Consider the following 19,353-nt stretch of genomic DNA (forward strand, 5'->3'; position numbering starts at 1 on the left):
CTGCCTCCATGTGCACACGCAGTTCAGCCGAAAAAAAATGTAAGATGCATCTCTCACTTTATTGGTCCTACACCTCCGAGGCATGTGAAATCACTTGCACGTTTGGTATGGTTTCTGGGGGCAAAGTTGCTGCTTTTGAAAATGTTTTGACATCTTCCATGACACACAGGTCGTTTCCACTCGGCTGCACCTGCCATGTAAATTGACATTTGGCCTTCTGAGGCTCTTCATTAATTCCAAGCTTGGAACCATAGGGTCAAAATCAGACAGCACATTAATTAACACTGCTCTAAGACATACAAAAATTAAGTCATAGAAAATGCACAAATCCCTTTCCTATCACTTAACCTGCAATTACTAAGAGTAAAGATGGATAGAAAAAAAAAGAGAAAAAAAAGAAGGAATCAAAGAGGGAAGTGAATGTCTTGATCTACCTGCCATCATCTTCTGGGCTTCGTATGGTTCCATGTAGCCGTCATTCTCAGTTGTCACTTTTTCTGTGGTGGTTTGTGTGCCACCAGCCTGCTCGGCGTCGAAAGGGTCTGCGTAGTCTTCGAGGATAATGAGCTGCAAGAGGACAAGAAAAGAGGTAAAGGTGAGGTGTTGCGGAAGGAAAAAAAAAGATTTATTTTTTGTGCTCTATTGAACACTATGACATGGGTAGGTGTGAGGAGAGTTGTGTGACAGATACTGCTGTGGTATCCACAAAGCTGACCAGGAGATAAAGGGAGAAACGCATAAATAACATCCCACCTCTGCCTCAGCACACCACCACAATGCCTCAGCTAAAAGCCTTGCAACATGCTCCCCGTTACTGCTGGTCTACCTAATTATATGATAGCCCAGTGACAGGCCTACATTTCAAAAGTAGGGGAAAGAGACCAAAAACTGCTCAACTTTCTTAAGAGAAACAATTTGGCAGATTTACGCCGAGCTGGCAGTGAGCCACGGCTAATTGCAGTCTTGCTCTTTTGCTGAGCATTTTGTGCAGTGGATGGCAATTAGGTGGATGTCCTGGGACCCAGAAATACAGCTGAAACCTTCAGGGAGAGGAGCAACAGTCCGCATCTATAGTGCCTTTGGGGGGGATGTTTGTTTCCTTGAAATGTTTGATTCATCTACCAGGACGCTGTTTCAAAAGTAAAGATCTTCCCTTTGAAAGGAAATAGACTCCAATCTGAGCCATCTGTTCACTTGGACATTAGCTCTAATGACGGGGTGTGAGTGCAGAGGTTTGGGCCAGCTGTTGGAAAAAGGGAATGGACATTTTCCCTGTCGAGGCACCTGACATGCTGGTCCAAGCCGATGCGTTTGGCGGAGGGGAAGGCTACCACATGTTCTGTAACTTGGAAACATCTTAGCAAATAGTTTTCTAAGGTTAAAACCAGTGCACCAACATGGAATCGCTTATGCAAACACCTAAGTGAGCACGTAAATATACGACTGGCACTACACCCTATGAGTCATGCGTAACAGGAAGGGATTTGGTCTCATTATAAACAAGCTCATCACTCATCTGGTGGATGGGGCCGGGTGGGGCACACTGGGGGTGGACTGAGCCTCATGCCCGCCGTGCTGTGCTTCCACCTAGCCACCTTTCCTGAGACAAGCTTTGCCACAGAGAGCAAACACTTCCCAGAAGCAAACTGCATATGCAGGCCACCCACGAGAGAGTGCCACGCACGCGCATACACCTGACAAGCCTCAGGGAAGTACGCTTAAAATATATCTACACACCTTAACAACTGTAGGATTTCTCCTCAGCTGGGAAAGCACCAACATTTTTACAATACCGATCAAGGACAAGTGTCATTGATAAATTAAAAAAAAAGAGGTTTTGAAAAGTTTCCAAGTGTTAAATGCTAGAAAGTTCAGTGGGGATAATTTGTAAGCTGCTTAGTGGCAGAGAAAAGCTGGCAGGTATGTTCCTGCACAGATCATTTGCACTATACATGGATTAGGCAATAATGGCAAAAGGAAGTACCTCAGATGTGTTTCATACCAGCTACTGTGTGTTAAATCCACCCTTTTCAATATTCTCTCTCCATCTGTTTTGGGGAAAATAACTAGGACTTTTTTTCTTCCACAGCATAATTATGGGTTCCTCAAATGTTTTGCTTCTGTGAATTCAAGCGGGGGGGGGGGGGGTCCAATACAAACATTGTCCTGGTTTGTTTTTGTGCCACAAAAAAATATACATATTTCACTCACAAGTTTAATTAGGATACAACCAGTCTGATAAGCAATGTCTTTGTGGCCCCAGAGATCCCTGAAGCGGAGAAGCTCTCAGCAAAATTATGCATCGCAGCCACAGCATCATTACCATCTCACACCTTGTTGCATGGAAACGCAGTCATCAGTAATCATAGCATTATGTGCCAAACCCACCTCAGATAGAGTCACTGCAAACACAGACCAGACCTAAGAATAAGTAGCCCTCACTAACAAAACATATGAATCACCTAAATGGAAGGGATGAAGGCCTCTGCTACAGTATGTGGACCACAGTCAAATGGGCAGAGTGGCTCGAGGTTTTCAGACCGAAGCCCACAAATGTGATAAAACCCTTCCCTTTCAAACACTGCATCTTCCATTCTCTTAAGCAGTGAGGTTTTTAGCAGAGCTCTCATCTTAGACTTCTCCTGTCTCACCACCTCATCGCACCTTCATCATCAGCCAAAGGATGTTTGGGCATGTTTCAGGAAATAATGGCAATCACTTATTGAGTTATGTTGCACTGGAGCCACTCCAAACACATGACATCATCGTTTGCCTTTCCTGTTGACATAATGCGGGACAAATAAAGGCCAGGGTGTGTGATGAAAACGTCTGATAGCATCACACAGAATGATGTCCTGGAATTAAATGCAATCACTAAAGCTCGGATTTGAGACTCAAACACAATATTTCCCTCGTCCCTCTAAGGCAAACAAGGCACAACACTTCACTTAGAAGCTTGTCACTCTAATACATGTGCTTGACGCGCCTTTTTTTTTTTTTTACCCTCCCAAGCAATCAAAATCAGGCACAACAAAAGTCTGATAGGCATGCTGGTACACTGAAAGCAAAACAGGAATCTGTAATCAGCCAGAAGAGCGTCCTTTGTTGTTCTACCCTCCTAAAATACTTTCTGCAGAGAGCCTCCACATTTCTTTCACATATTCTGTATTAAAACATAAAATAATGTGGGATTATAACACATCATAAAGTACCTGCAGCCACTGCTTCTCAATTAAAAATCTGAAGTTCTAATTTGGTTAGGTGCGAGTAGGTCCACAGCTTTTAACTGTGTACACTCATGGCCCCCGTGTCCACTATATTCAAATAAGGTTGCAGGGGCTTGTCATCAAACAGCTTATGCTGCAAAAAAAGAAAAGAAAAAGGATTTACATTTAACAAGCATAGTAGGGCAGTAAAAAGCACCTGGCTCATGTGCTTATTCCAGTCAACTTTCCTTTTCCTAGTAAAAAGCTAATTAAAGCCAATGACAAACCAGTTTCTAGTTGACCTGTACTGTGTGATAAAAATGAAACAAAAAGAAGTGGGTGCTGGTGGTTCAAGTAAATTGCCTCTTGCTACTTCACTTTCATTTTTACGTGTGACACATTTTAGAAAGTACCTTTTTATGAATGGGGATTTTTTCAAGTCAGCTCCACCCATTGTCACATCATTTCATTCACAATGTTCATCTACATTGCTGTATTGTTGCATTATTGTTTTGCTAGCCAGCAAAATACCCCTCCAGGAAAACAGGGGATTTGAACCATCAACTATTTAGATCAACAGACTGCCTTTATGAGGCACCCTGCCCCTGCAGCCCTGTTCATAGTTGGGTGGAGGATGTGGTTAATTTTTCCAAATTGTTCCAATGTCCTTCCTGTCCCTCTGCACTAATAACTAGTTGACAGCAGGAGGAGCATGGGGTTGTGAGGAGAGGGGTGCCTGCGAGAGAGCGGTGGCTTCGCCTGGGGACACACCATCTGCCTTGTGGCATGCCAGGGTGTGTCAGGACGACAGCCAAGCCACACTTGTCATGAAAGTAAAATTCCCCCCTCAGCACAAGATTGCAGCTCCCCCAGTACATCAGGTCTTTGCTAAGCTGTGATGTAAGCCTATATAAATCTCACAAAGCCACCTCACAGGCTTAGGCCATGTCCCCGTAGTAGTTTGGTCCTTTACTGGTCTGCAGTACGGAGAGAGACAGAGAGAGAGAGAGAGAGAACTCACTCAATTACTTTCATTCCACAGCTCAGATCCCAGGTTGGCCATGTCTTACACCTGCCAGAGCTCTGGCAGCTCGCAGCAGAGAGAGCAACAGACTTCTTGAAATGCACTGCGGTTCTCAGGCGGTGAGGCTGACTTCAAATCAGTGGGAAGGGAGGGAGAACATTAGAGAAGGGGGGAAACTTATAACAGGCACCTGCCACTTTGGCTCACTGTTCAACGACGCTTGAGCTTCTAGGATTACAATGCGATTGGGCCCCCACTTTCCGTTAGAAGTGAGAAAATACGAGATAGAATTTTCCTTAATGGAAGGATACTGTTTTGGTCGGCCTATTACATCATCTAGAGCAAAATGATAAATTTCAGAAAATGCATTAGTTGAAATTTGAGAACATGGATGGGAATTTGGTTATGACAATTAGAAAATAGGCTGCCTGCTTCATTTCTCAGTTTTTTTTTTTAATTTTGAACAAGCTACACATCCATTGCTCCATTACACCATTCAACAACCAGAAAAATACTCTCAGACACACTCATAGATGAAAATACAGACGGGTTGTACTCGTGCTGAATGAGTGCAGACAGGAATATGATATTAATGTCATGGCTGGTCCAGGAAGGATTGAATGCATCAGGGGCTAGTCAAGGTTGAAGCCTATCTGAGACCGCGAGAAAAGTCAGCAGGCTGTACAATGAGAGAAGAGGGAAAAAAAGAAAGAAAGAGGACTGACATGTGTGATTTATGTCTCACGCCACAAGGGATTTCAGCCACTGATAACCTAATACAACTCAGTTCTTAGCAGCTCAATTGCATCTAGGCCTTTACAACAGGAATTCTTTGCTCCCATTTCTCTTTTGTTCTTCAGAGCAACAACAACAAAACAAGTACACATGCCACTATTGTCAGGACAGAGAGCCATTTTAAAGATGAGGAGAAGGGAGGGAAGAGAAGACAAAGGAGGAGGAAACACTTTTTTAAAAAATTGTTCTGCAGATGAGAGCTGCCATTACAAGAACGTTCAAATGTCCAAATTTTAAATATGAAGCAAAACTCAACAAGCTGTGGCTGCTTGAAGTGCCTCTGCTGATTCTCCACCTCCTAATCCTTGTCTATAAACACAGGATGAATGCTTTGTGTGCACTGCGCAGTCATCTGCAGATAACTTGGCCACGATTTTCCAGAAAGAACATACTGCCCTCAAGGCAATTTATTTGAGCAAAAATGATCACAGCTTCTCTGTTGACATAATGCAGTTACTATCAATAAGATGCTTTCATGTTTCTAAGAAGCGAGTGCAAATCTGGTTACAATTCATTGAAGGCCCCCTTGTGAGGACGGAGCCCGACCGGGTTCTGCACCTCCAGACACAGATTGGGCAGATGGAAAACTGGTTTGCCTGTAAAAGAGACAGTGCAGGGGAGCATTCCCCACCCCACAGAGCTGACATTAATGAAACTTTATTGAAATATTCCCGCAGAAACACGGGTGCTGCAGGAGCATTCTGCCTCTCAGGGAGCTTGGAAGAGGGATGTGTCTCCTCTAAAAACCTGCTTAGGAGCCTGCAGAGGAAGCTAATCAAATTATTATCTTTGCTCTAAATGCTTTTTTTTTTTTTTTTTTTACACAATCAGTCTACCACAAGCTACTCCAGTCTACGCACTGATGAAGAGCACTTCACTCGAGATAAACAATATATATCTTTCTTATTTTTTCAGGCATATTTGTTTGCTCTGCTTTTAGTTTAATTGGACATTGTTGCTCTTGGATCATTCAAGAGCAGCTAGGCACACTACTACTGATCCTTGTGAATCAACAAAAACAGGCGACTCATCATGAGAAACCTCTTCTACATTGTTTCTTACCACTCAGCTGGATGGATTTTCTCCATCTTAAGCTATACCACCAATTATTACAGTAATTCTTGTTGTTGTCTTGTTTTATCTTATTAGCAAGGTTCTAATGGTCTATGTGCAACATATACTTGCCTGTGCATGTTTTAAGGATTAGACTGAGCACATCAGTATCACATGTGTCTCCCATGGAGACATCTGTGCTGTTCAAAGAACGGCTTCACTTCTGACTGCCGACTTATTTATTACGCACACTGCCTTTAAGATTCAGACCACATTAAATGTTGGTTCTTCAGATCTCTGCACTCTTGGCCATGTGGGGGAGTTTACGCACGGCAGCCTGGTTGAAACCGGCTCTTTTGGCACAAGGGGTTTTTGCCTGTTGTTGATCGCGGTTTGTATGGGAATGCTTCCAGATGCAGCAGCAGCAACACTGATACCATGCACCACACTTCAGTGGGATAGGCATCAGCAATGCAGTAAGGACAAGGGTGTGAAATATATCATGAACACCTAGTTGGTCTCTGCATCATCACTGTATGGGCTGCACTTATGTAATCACAGATCAGGTACAACGTCACCCCCAGGGACAACAGATGAAAATTAACCACTGTGGCTAACTCTGGCAAGTTTAACTTTAACTAAACTTTGAGTTTAAAAAGTTATAAATAGCATATTCTAATTATCTAAAATGTTCTGAGATGACAGTCAACTTTCTTATTATAAACCTTCCACCAATGTCAAATCTCTGTCTTTTACAATAACAGGCAAAGTCTCTCTATCAGTGCAAACATTCACCTGCTGTGACTAAACTACAGCTGGTGATAAAGTTGATTAAATCATCAGTCACACAGCATCATATCAACAAGAGAGGCCATACAGCTGTGTATAAAAATACAACACAATTTCTATGCTTATCTCTTTAGTTTATACTGAGCAGCAGTCTGTCCAGAGACAGCTGGATTTACTAGGATCACTTGTTTTGCTCCTCTCATGCATGTTAACCAATACTCTTTAACAGAATCCCATAATGTGGCTTGTTACATTATTGCTCATAAATACAATTTTTGTTTTTGTTTTTGAGCCTTCCCCTTTCTCTGACAGATGGTTATAAAAAATATTATCTGGATCATAAAAAAGACAAACATTTTGTGTTTTTCTTAAAGTTTTAAAAGGGTATGGCATGGAGTAAATAATGACTAAATCACACAAATGAACCGAAACCATCATTGTACCATCAATATGCTGTCAAGCTATAAAGTAAAATTCATGTAAACTATGTCACTGAGAACCTCAACTCAACCAATGGGTAATGCTCTGCATTTTAATACTTTAAGCAGCTAATTGTGTAACCCCACTTTCTGGTTATTCCTTTCTCTGGCTGCTTCTGTCTGCTGATGAATGAGTGCATCTTTCTTGAGCACAAAACGCACCCAAACGTGTCCCTGAGGAGAGGACCTCCTTCGGTGAAACACACTCCACACAGCCACTTAAGACCTCCAATGGAGAAGAGAGAGGAGGCTGTGGGTTGCACCCTCTGAAGGTGCTCTTAATATGCGACAGATATTCAAGATTAAGTACTTGACGACACGCTTGACAAAATCCAATTTCCTACCTCTGCCCCCATCCCAGTGTGTCCCTGAGTTATTGGCAGTGTTTCTGCTACATACAGTTAGTGGTGCGGCACGAGGCTCGAGAATAATTCAGGTGCTACAATGGAATGTTGGAATTTCATAAAATCGGATAATTCCGTGCGTGTGTGTGAACAGGGAACTGTCCTCAACATGGCTACGGCAGTTTTCGTCACTACAATTACAGTTATTATTATTAATTTTTAAATAGAGAATGAGGTACAGTTGGATGAATTTATGTTGTCTAACTACCAAACTGACATGTCCGCTGACTCATACACATGCAGACAGTAAATAGTTTTCCCCCACAATGCATAGGGAGAAACACAACTGTTTATCATGGCTTCTATAAGATGAAAACTGACACAATTAGGAAAGTAGGCCTTCATGAAATAGCACAGGGAGATCCACTGGGATGGAGACTTTGATTTTCAGAAAGTGATTTATAGAGCAGACAGAAAAACAAGCTGCAGTCTTGGCCGTAAACACATCGAGATTTTGATGTGAGAACGCCACGTTTGAGGCTGGATGCGCTGTGGCCTCAGATAGCCTCTGTGTGGGGAGGATGCACTGAGGCCCCTGCATATCGCCTAGACTGACAATAGGGCGAGCAGGCAGGGTGGAGTCCCGTCGCGTTGCCATTGCTACGTGGCTTCCCACCTCTCTTAGCAGGATAGCAAAAGGCGAGGGAGGCTATATTCAGAGGAGTGAGGGACATTCACCAGCGTGTCGCCACAAAGAGCCTCCAGTGGAGCTACAGCTACGTGCCGTGACCATTCGTCACTATTTCCGACATCTCGATTGCTCAAGTCAAAGCAGCTGAGAACATTAACCCTGGTTGTATTTTAGCAAGCGAGCGGCAGCCAGAAAATCCAGCCTACACACAGAGGGGCAAGCGCAGACTTGTCAAGTTAAAAAGGGAATGTCACCAAGTTGTAAACACTTCCTGTCAGGAAGGGAGCACTTCCTTAATCCTGGAGCAACCAAGCCATTCCTTATTTTCCACCAAACAACTGCAGATAGCGGCTCTCTCTGTCCCCCCTGTGTTCCTATATCACAGTAGCTAATTCTAACTATCAAACAATGGCCATAAAAGGCGACACACAGATCTGAGCAACACTACAAGGCAGTTACAATTATTTAGCAGACTGATTTCTCATTCACAGAAAGCATGAAATGCAAGTCTGGAATCCCACTAAGAAGAAAAGAAATGGTAGTGTTGAGCTTCCTGGTGGGCATTCACACAGATCACAGGGCAGCTCTGTTTGCAGGACAAAAATCTGGCTGCCTCCTGCAGTGTGACACAAAAACAACAGCCTGCACTCACACACCGTTGATACAGAGGCAAATCTGCTCCCTGTGACCTCTACCGTATACTGCATTTAGTTGCAAGATTACAACCTAGTCACATCTGGAGTTTGCATAATGCAAAAAAAAAAAAAAAAAAAAGGCCAATCATTCATGTAAATTCTCCCTTTGTGTCTCAGAAGGCATGCAAGTTTAGACTCAATTTGTTTCCTTTTAAGCGGTGTGTGACGATCTGCCTGCCCACCAGGACTCCCTCCTTCTACACTCAGCTACACACACTGTCATTAAACAAAACAGAGCCATGTGTCTACAACTCCCCAGTGACCAGAGCTGCAGCACTAGTCTGCAGGCTAATTGTAACCTGGTGGAACCATGTGACTGATGTTCCGGTGCAAAGCTAGAAAAAGCAAATCGAGCAACAAACACAACAGACTCCGTCGGGACTCTTTAAACCGGAGAGAAGTCTTCCAGACGGAGGGAGAGAAGAAAATAAGCAAACAATGGCTAAAGGCCATCATTTTCCAACCTATAACTGTCAGGCACATGTGGCGTGATGCTTGTGCATAAAACCTAACCATGACTAGTTATTACACTCAATGATGCTGGATTACAACGCCATGATGTAAATGTAACAGGATTTGTGGATTCGCCCAAATGATATCTTGATGAAAAGCCGAACCGTTCAGTGCTGAATTGAATAACCATTACATTATGACTTCCAGTGTATCCTCGGCTACAGGATGACTTCATCCTGTTTTAGGGGAGGTGGGGCATAAGCATGCACAGTGTTCGGCTGTGGACCAAAAAGCACTGTGCTCCTTCCTTCCTTTCAAAGTGCCCTTCCAGGATTCTTGTTCAGGTCACAGGAATGCATTATGACGCTCTTTTCTCAATGACAGTAAGGCACGAGAAAAACAAAACAATGAGTATAAAGTGTGTCAGGCATGAAAAGAAACATTTGCTGTACTGTGAGGTGAGCAGCTGGTAATTAAAACTGAGTACCTGGTAGTCTTTGTTTTGGCAGGGTGACTTTGAGAAAATGCTTTAGATGCTTAAAATAGTTCAGGAAATGCATGGCATTCTTTGACACCTCGGTGCAGTGTGGGTCAAACAGAACTCTCACAAGCATTTTGTGCCAACAACATCACAGACTACAGACTTCACTGTTCTGAGTCAGAGTAGCCATAGCAGCTCACTCTCTTCGAGTTACTTACACAATTTGTCATAATTATCAAAATAATTATCTGCTTACATCGAACGTGAGTCACAATCTGTCCACTGCGGAAGGGAGGAAATTTGTCACAACCAAGCATGATTAAGAAAACCAACAGCTGCAAAATCCAAGACATGCACAACACAGCTTTCACACCAATCTGTTGATTATTTCAACCTGGGTATCACATTGTCACAGCGGTGAGAAATGACTTTAATACATCACATCCTTATTAGTACAGCTATATATTTTCCCAGTATGCAGTTTTTCAGCTGAGATTATTTAAACATTCTCAGCCACAGAGCACAAATAAATGGGTTTGTGGAAGCGTAGCAACAAGGACACATCCTGTATCTGGCATTCAGTTGGGCCCACTATCAACCTTGCCAGCCTCTTTCTGATACAGAAAGGTGAGGAATTGCACTTAAATGAGGGTGCTGTAACAAAATATGATGGGCTCTGATGTTTTCATTCATTTTGTGGCTCCGTGAAGAAAACCACTCTCGCAGACCCAGGTGATATTGACGGGTGTGCTTGACATTTCTCCTATCACTGGCAGATATGAGAGCATGAAAGGCCAGTGGGATGCATTTATAAAAATGCACTGATGTCTGGAGTGCCAGGTTGAAAGGCCACGTGAAGATATTCACATTTTGGGGAAATGAAGCCAAGTCAAGTTCAGCCATGCAATACAGGCACTGCAATCTGCAGGCCAGTCAAACAGGCCTCATCTACCCATGGTAGAAGACTGTAGCATGGGCGTGTATGGTCTCATATCCTTTTTGAGTTTAATCTGATCACTAAACATCTAAATGTACTAAAATGTATGCAAGAACAGGGAAGCAAACATCTACTCTATGGCAGCATGTGTTGCAGGATCACTGCCTTTAGAATTTACTATCATTTACTTAATTTACTGTTTTTAGTAACCATGAAATACAGCGTCTAATCTTTACTCCCAAAACATGTGACTGGCATTTCTGAGCTTGTTTGAGCTGAAATCATAATCATGTGGCCGTTAGTCTAATCTGATCTGCATGTTGGAGGTGAAACAGTACATTGGTCGGAGATGCTCTATAACCTGCCACTAAGGAATGTTGATCAGATTAAATGGGTCACACCTGTGCTGTCTAATGTCTTTATTGTAGCAATATTGCATTTGCAGTCATATTAATATTACTTTCACACATAACTTGAGGTCTACATGTGTGGAACTGTCACAGTTTACATTTTGCACCAGGTGTCATCTTATTTGTAATGTCATGCGATGTGAGATACATGGTATTTTAAAACACATTGCTTTTCAAAAGATAACCATACACCTCACCACCCACTGCACTCCAGAAATAAGAGGACACCTAAGCATGACTTGAGAGTAAATACTCTGTTTTCACCTTTGGAAGGTGAAAAGAAAACATGGGAGAAAATCTCCTCAAGCAGAAAAGGGAAGGACATATTTTGATAGATTTTTCTGAGCCGGGGAATGCAAGAAAGGGGGATTGTGCTTTATGACTCATGAACTTAGCAAAAATAGAAGGTGCTTTATAAATGCCCCTGTGGTGGAACGATCCTCGCCAACACCTGATCAATTCTCCTCTGACCTATAGGCCTAAGTTTCCACCAAGTTTCAATCAGATAGTGGAGTGATTTTTTTTAAAGACATTGTGCTACAAACAGAAAAACACACACACACACACATACACATACAGGACCAAAAGCATGACCCTCTTGGCGGAGACAAAAATGTTTTTTCACCACCAGCATAATAAATTCAATTGCTGAACCAGGTCTTGTAAAGAAAAAAAAACAGCTTGGAACTGTGTAGGCAAAGAAGCACAGACCAAATCTGTCGATCCAGATGCTTCTGTTGGCTGCACAGCAACTGTCTGGGCCTCTGATGCAACTGCATGCCTCTATAGATAGATATGCAAGCTGCCTAGTAGGATCACAGAAGTCAAAGGGACCCTGCAGGCCTAACGGGTGAGGGGGGTAGGAGGTGGGTGGGAGGGGTGAGACAAGGTTAGATTGGAAGAGCAGTTTCCCAGGTGCACAGACAGATACTGATGATGACGGGCTGCGCCTCACAAGGATACCGCAGTCTGTCAGCTCTGCGCCACTGCTTTTGTTTACACATTTCCAAGTGGAGCCCGTCATCACTTTCAGTTGTCCTTGAGAGAAGTTAGGTTAGTGCTGAGTAGAGCGATGAGCTGGGAGATGAGGCCTTTAATTGGCTCCAAGGCAGGATGATAATTGATCATCTTGCTCAACCCACTCTACCATGAAGGGCTTGGCATCATTAAAAACAAAAACACATCAAAATGCCTCCGAAACTCAAAACTTCCAAGTTATGTGCATCCAGATGAAGCTCAATGTGGAAATGAGATTAAAAGGGACACCTACTGTATGAAAATGCAGCAGATGCATTTTAATTTGCAGGACAGATATACAGTACACCAGTCCACAGTGAAAACTTTGTCTTTATCTTGCCTTTTTCCCCATGGAAGTCTGGTGAATAGAAACGGTCTAGGGGAAATTCACTTGATGCCGCTATTGGCATTTCGGGCATTGGCTAAGCAGTGATATAATTAGCATTCATGAGTCAAGTAATTAAAACATCAATGTAACCGAGCAATGCAGTTAAGACACATAGCTCTTTGCTCAGACTCCAGCAGTCAGCATTTGGTCTGCACAGAGAACGTGCTGCTTTCTCCATGTGATACCTGTAAAGCTACTCTCTCCATTTACTATTACACTGTTAAGCATGCATGTGTGAATATGCATGTATGTGAAGAAAGGTAACAATACAACAGTTACATGCCGTCTGGAAACTTTTGGCCATTCAACACCAGCCTGGAGGCAGTGTATTAAACAAACTAAAAGTGTCCTCCCACAGACTGATGAAACATGTGTCTATGTATTCTGGACAATCCTACATTAATAGAACTTTTAATATCCTCACCTGGAGACTCGCTCTAACAAGGATTTACAAACAATCATCACGGCCAGACACAGTTGGAATTAGAAAATCCTCAATTTAGGGCAAACTGTAATCCTCACAAAAGTTTCAACATAAACCCCTGAAATGCTTTGAAGCAACAGTGTCCTTACTAACAAGTATGGTGACTTTTTTTTGGAAAGGTTTTCAGGCGCAAATGAGTCATCCGTTATTTTAATGAACAAACCCATGGCACAATCGTGTACACGTACACGCTCTCGTTTTTTGACACTTGAGAGATACTTAACTTTGAAACTAAATAAATGTGACAACAAAGACTGAAAGGCAACATGTTTTTTTGAGCAGTGCTCCTGCTGCAAACTTCCCCTTCCACCTGAGGGTGTAAGGTGACTGACAGTGAAATCATGGAGTTAAAGCACAAAACTCAGCACAAAGTAAAACACCAAAACAGAGTCACTTGAAAAAAATAACAAAAAAAACCAAGGCTGCATGAATATTAGGATGGATTATTCTGCACCGATCATTTTAGAGCTTCACTAATGCACTACGGGACAGATAGAAACTAACTGTCAAAGAGGCAGAAACGTGCCTGATATCTGCTGCTTACAAAAACCACCAAGGCCAGTGTAATAATGAGAGAGACAATCCTGGTGCGAGTTCCAAAGAAAACACCATCTTCATCACACTTCCTCCTCTCTACACCATTTTTATTTAACCTTCAGCACCTTGACAAAAAAACTCTTAAGTCCTTCCCTCGACATATTGCTAAGCCCGCCAGCTGTCACTACCGATTTAGCTCATCTATAACATCATTGATATAGCAAGGTGTGAGGTATTTAAACCATACCACACAATTAAAGCCATACTGGGGAGATGGGGAGATAGAAGCAACAGCACTCCTGACTGAGGGAGCTCCAAATATGCATTAATTAACAAGAGACAACTGTAATTGTGTTTAATCAGTTTGAACAGCTGCAGTGTGGCTTGGTGAGAATTGTAAATTCCAGTTTCCTGCCTGTTTTGCTGATAAACGATAATGTTATGTATGAATATTAAAACTGCAAAACCGAGTTGATGAGAGCTGCTGAAAACCGCCGCTCACAGTTTGGGAAAACAAACATCAGCACAGAAAATAGTTTTATGAGCTGCATTTGGTTGTCATGGGAATAATAGATGACAGTAACAGTTGTTTTTTTGTGTGTCTGATCAAAACTGGGACAAACAGGAAAAAAAAAGAAAATGCACATTCAGTCTTCATTCACACAACACTCTTGTGAAAGCTTTGCAGACTCGGTGGAATACAAATGAAAGTGTTCAGCTAAAAACCAACTGTGGACTCACCACATGTCACAAGACAGGTGCGAAAGCAAACACAAGAGGAGGAGGAGGAGGAGGAGGAGGAAGTAACATGAAGGTGAAAATCAGGATGACCACAAAAATTTTTTGGAGCACAGTTGTGATGACAGGCGTGATCTTTGGAGGAAACAGTGGCGCACAGTGTGTATTTTCACATGGCTGTGCTTTCTCCTCTGTACATGCAGACACTGAAACATTCCTCAGCAAGATCGCACTCATCATACAGTACCGTCCTTAACCTCACTGACACCGGGTATCTCAGATTTCTCCCTGTGAACCCGCTGTGTGTGAATTCCTGGGAAGCCTGACATGACAGCATGCTCCGAGGCGCAGCCCGCATGCATTCTGCTTGTATGTCTCCACAGCCACTTTGTGCTGATGACACAGTGTGTGTGTGTGTGTGTGTGTGTGTGTGTGTGTGTGTGCAGGGGCCGCAATTTAAGATGTTTAAAAAACAAAAAGGCACATGGCTTGAGCAGTTACATTCAGAGAGCAGTGCCAAGTGAAGCTCAAATTGGAGCCATATATCCATAAACTCATCAAGTAATTGCCCGCAGGGAGCAGGCATCACTGCAAAAAGAACATTTACTAAATTGATCTGTCTAGTTAAATAAGATTAGATTAAAGTTACATTAGAGACAGTGCATAAGTCTATATCACACTGTTGGTTGTGGGTGTGCTGCAGATAGGGGACTCCTTCACACAGCAGTCACATTTCAACCAGTTGGAGCAGAGTTTGGCTGCTTTCACAAAGTGAGCAAAAAAGGCACACTGTTTTTTTTTTTTTTTTACTGCCACAAAGGTTTAGGCTAACTAAGCAGCCAAATTGCTGAGATATTGCTTTGTGTGTCAACCCAGGACATAGCCTGCTCCCTCCACAGCACCTGGCTGATGAGGGGGTGGATGTCGCAACTCGGGCGGACAGACAGGCAGCCGTTGCTCGGTTGTGATAACAAGTTGAGCCGGTTGCAGCACAACGATTCATTCCTGTAATGAGTAGGTCAAGTACTTCATAGACAAACCACGTTTCCGAGGCGAGAAAACAAGCACGAGTTTAACGAGAAAGAGGCGCATTTCTGTGATTAATTGCCTTCGTGATGAATTGAACTCGAAAGGAAATGTTTAGTTGGGTTAATTAGGCTGACAACGAACAGCTGCGTTTTGTTTATTCTGGGGTTGTAATTAACAAAGTCCGCGTTATGGGCACGTTTAAAAGTTGTTGTTGCTTTACAACAGACTATAATGTTTGGACTAAACTTTACCCACCTTCTCCTTGTTGTCGTGGTCCGACGGAGGGGAAGTGGGAGATTTAACACTCCCCACGGCGACAGCCTGGGTGACCGTGACACCGCCGCCCGGAGCGGGGCTGCTCTTTTCGATTGTTTCCACCTTGATAAGTCGGTGCTTCGGTGACACGTACTTGATATCCGGCGACCCCACAGTGTTCAAGCTCGGGGCAAATGAAATATTTCCACCGGGAGTGTACGGGTCCTCGAAGTCCAGCTCCTTTTGAAGTTTGTAAGCAGCGAGGATGTCCGGCTGAGCGGGGCTCGGGAAGGTGGCCCCGGAGCTGGGCTGCTGGTAGCCAGGCGTACCGGGCACACCGGTGTGACAGTGTCTGTAGTCCGGCTTCGGAGGCGCCGGAGGGGGTGCTTTGGTAGTTTTGAATCCTAGGTGCTCCTTGAACCACTTGGCCATGCTGCCAGTGCATCGCTCACAAGTCAATGAATGTAGTTTAGTTCCACCTTTCCTGCCAGCTGGAGCCCGGAGTCTGTCCGTCCGTTAAAGTGGGATCCTCGGGTCACCCGTGACCGACCGGCACACCGGGGCTCGGAGCGCGTCGCCAGTCTCGGGCGACTCTTGAGTCCGAGGAGGAGAGCGCACGGAGCCGGCGAGAGGAGCAGCCACGGGCACTTTTCTGTTCTGCCCTGCCGCGACTCTGTCACTCTCTCTCACACACACTCACACAGTCACAACGCGCTCACATACACACACACACGCACCACTCACACACGTTTTTTCTCGCTATTACAGCTCGGCGGCTCTCCACGTCAGGTTTCCAGACTACGCAACATGGGAGCGCTTGTGCAAGAGAGGAACACACGCCCCCCTCCCGTTCCCACCCCCCCGGCTCCAGCTCCACACACAACCTGCCCTCCCTACCTGAGAACATTCACTGCCACCTACTGGACTCCTGAAACTCCGCTGACTGTTCACTTTAACGCTATAGTCGCAGCTGCCATGTGCGCTCGTAGGCGACCCCCCTCGTCTACAGGAATCCAGCATTAGGTGATGAAGATGATGGTGTGAGATGATGGTTTCTGAGATCCATTGGTCCTGATTGTGAACCACATAATCTGAATCCTCACAGCTACCCTACAAGGCTGTGTGGTCTATGGTGCATTCATAGTAGGAGGGATTCATCAAAAGCTTAATTAAAATTGGCAACTGTTTCCCATCTCTCTCCAGAGTAAACTCTGCAATATATTTCCACAAATTAACACTTAGAAAAAAAAACAAAGCTCAGTGCTTACACATATTATTCACCAATGGGACCAAGGGTAAAACGTCCTTTGCTCATTGTCAGTGCCTCTCATGCCCAGATGGCCACTGCAGACTGTTTTAATTGCAAATTGCATTGCAAATGACCAGTGGAGAGAGATACTTGAATCTATATACACATGGGTTCAGCTTTAGCCAAGTTCATTACCTAAAACCATGAGGTGAAATGTTCAAAGCAACAATATACTGTATGTAAACATTGTCTTTCCAAGGTGTCTTTCAACCTCTGACGAACAAGGTCATTGGTTCATTTGCTAAACACTAATTTCTTTTTGCGATCAGTGGACAAATAAAAGAAAATCCTATTTCCCACCCTAGAGACATACTCCAGCAACAGTCTGCATTAACAGGAGTCATGGCTGCAGAGCACAGGGTTTTTATGAAGCAATATTTCTTTTTAATAACACCACCACACACACAGCCTTGAGCGAGTCACCATGTACAGATCAGAGTTTAACCCTGGCAGGCCCCAGGGAGAGACAACTCTTTGCTCTTGAGATCAAAACAAAATCTATTATTTCTCTCCTGAAATCCTGCCATCATTGCATTTTGGGCATGGTCAGAGAAATTTGACCAGTGCAATTTCCTTGCACTCTCAAGAAACAATTTCACCACAGTCAGGATGTTAATCTGTTTAACTAGTGTATTATACATAAAAGCTTTAAAACAAAAGATGAGGGAAATGGGCTCAGATGGTCCTTTGTTTATTGCAGCACTGGTCTTTTTTTTGTTATCATTTGCGGGAAAACTCTCTCAGAAGAGCACTTAAAAGCCTGATCAGCTCACACATGGTTTATTTTAGGGTTGCGCTATACATTCAGTGCTGTATTTGTCCATGCACAGGATGTGATATAAATATTGCTAGTGCTGCTGGGTAATAGCTTGACTCATGCTGTGGGTATTAGAGGATTTGTGGTGGGCAGGAGCAGGTGTGTCATTTATGTTACCATGCTTGACTCACATCACAGATCTTTGATTGCATTGCCACAATTGCATTCGCCAATTTACATCGGCTGCCATCGCTGCCATCCTTTAAAATGCAAATCCTGTAATCCACTACCTACAAATAGTCCTCTTAAGTGTCCTACGTAGGCTCAGAGTGCGTCATGGGTAATTTATAGAAAAATGTATAGCACTCTGCTAAAGTAATCATGCTTCAAATGATATGAGAGATGCTCGTCGTGTATTCACTTTAAACTGTCAATACCTCTCATAAAAGAAGAAAGAAGAATATCAGCAGTTCTTGACCCGAAGTTATAGTTTAATAGCAATTGTCATTAAGTGCCATACAAACATACATACTGTATACATACACAAGTACAAAAATATATTTACTACACATGGCTTAGTGTCAACATTGGTGATGTTGGCATGTACAGTACATATACATGCAGGGATTTAATTTAGTAGGCATCCAATTGTAGCCAAGATGACAGTGTCAGATCGCTGTAGGTGCATGCTGATGCCTTCAACAGTGGCTGCACAGCTCATGCGTTTTACATGCTGTGCGAGACATGTGACAAGTTTATTTTCCTCTTCAAGTCAGTCGGCTTCAGGGTTTCTCAGGCACTGCTGGAAATGATTCCACAGCAGGAACAGGTAGTACCATGATGGGGAATATGGATGTCAGGCAAACCATTTACCAGAATACATCAACTCTATATTTTAGGGCAATTTAGTGATAGATCTCCCAACCACTTTATGGCCTGCACTCCTCTCTGCAGTGAACTTTTAAAGATCTGAATATTTAACTTGTTTATATGCTGGATGCTATTTTACCATTATACTGATTAGTATGCACCACTACAATGCAAATGGGTATTGCATACTCTAAGCTCAGAGTCTTTATTTATTTTCATGCCTCAGCAGTCAAATTTATTGCACAGAATGCCACAGCTTAGATTTAGGAGAAGTCACTATGACTCAGAGACATGTTCAAAACAGTTCACCTTAACAGGGCTGGACAGGCATGGCAGGCAAAAGCAAAAGGTATAGGGAAGAAAGGGTATGGGCAGCAGTTGTAACTGGTTGGCAAAAAGAATCCAGGCCAGTGTGGAGAACACAATGGACAATGTGGTAGGGAATGAGAGAACAGGTGAGTAGGTGGGTGGAAGTGTCAGGTCGCTGAAAGGCGGGAAAGCCAGCGTTGCTGCAGGGTGTGGCTGGGCTTTCAATGACAGGCGTGTCAATATGAGAAAATTTATGGAAGAGAATGAATGAATAAATGACTACTGTGCCAGGCTGGAATAAAA

The 19,353-nt window shown here is 43.4% G+C and overlaps 1 protein-coding gene across 5 annotated transcripts in view; it reads right to left on the reverse strand.

Annotated features, from left to right (window-relative positions):
* The window catches only part of shf (Src homology 2 domain containing F), a 92,081-nt gene extending 75,324 nt beyond the window's left edge, over positions 1–16,757 (reverse strand). For 2 of the 5 annotated variants that reach the window (XM_085765098.1, XM_085765076.1), the window contains exons 1-2: positions 15,806–16,735; positions 435–567 (exon numbers count right to left, since the gene is read on the reverse strand). In XM_085765098.1, coding sequence (XP_085621224.1) covers positions 435–567; positions 15,806–16,237 — 565 coding nt within the window. In that variant the 5' untranslated portion in view covers positions 16,238–16,735. Of the gene's footprint in view, positions 1–434; positions 568–15,805 lie in introns of all 5 variants that reach the window. The other 3 variants (XM_085765091.1, XM_085765084.1, XM_085765104.1) reach the window with 3 other exon arrangements.
* Between the last annotated feature and the right edge of the window lie 2,596 nt (positions 16,758–19,353).

The sequence above is a fragment of the Trachurus japonicus genome, chromosome 3 (assembly GCF_045865225.1).
Source record: "Trachurus japonicus isolate A0001 chromosome 3, Traja_1.0".
NCBI classification, from domain to species: domain Eukaryota; kingdom Metazoa; phylum Chordata; class Actinopteri; order Carangiformes; family Carangidae; genus Trachurus; species Trachurus japonicus.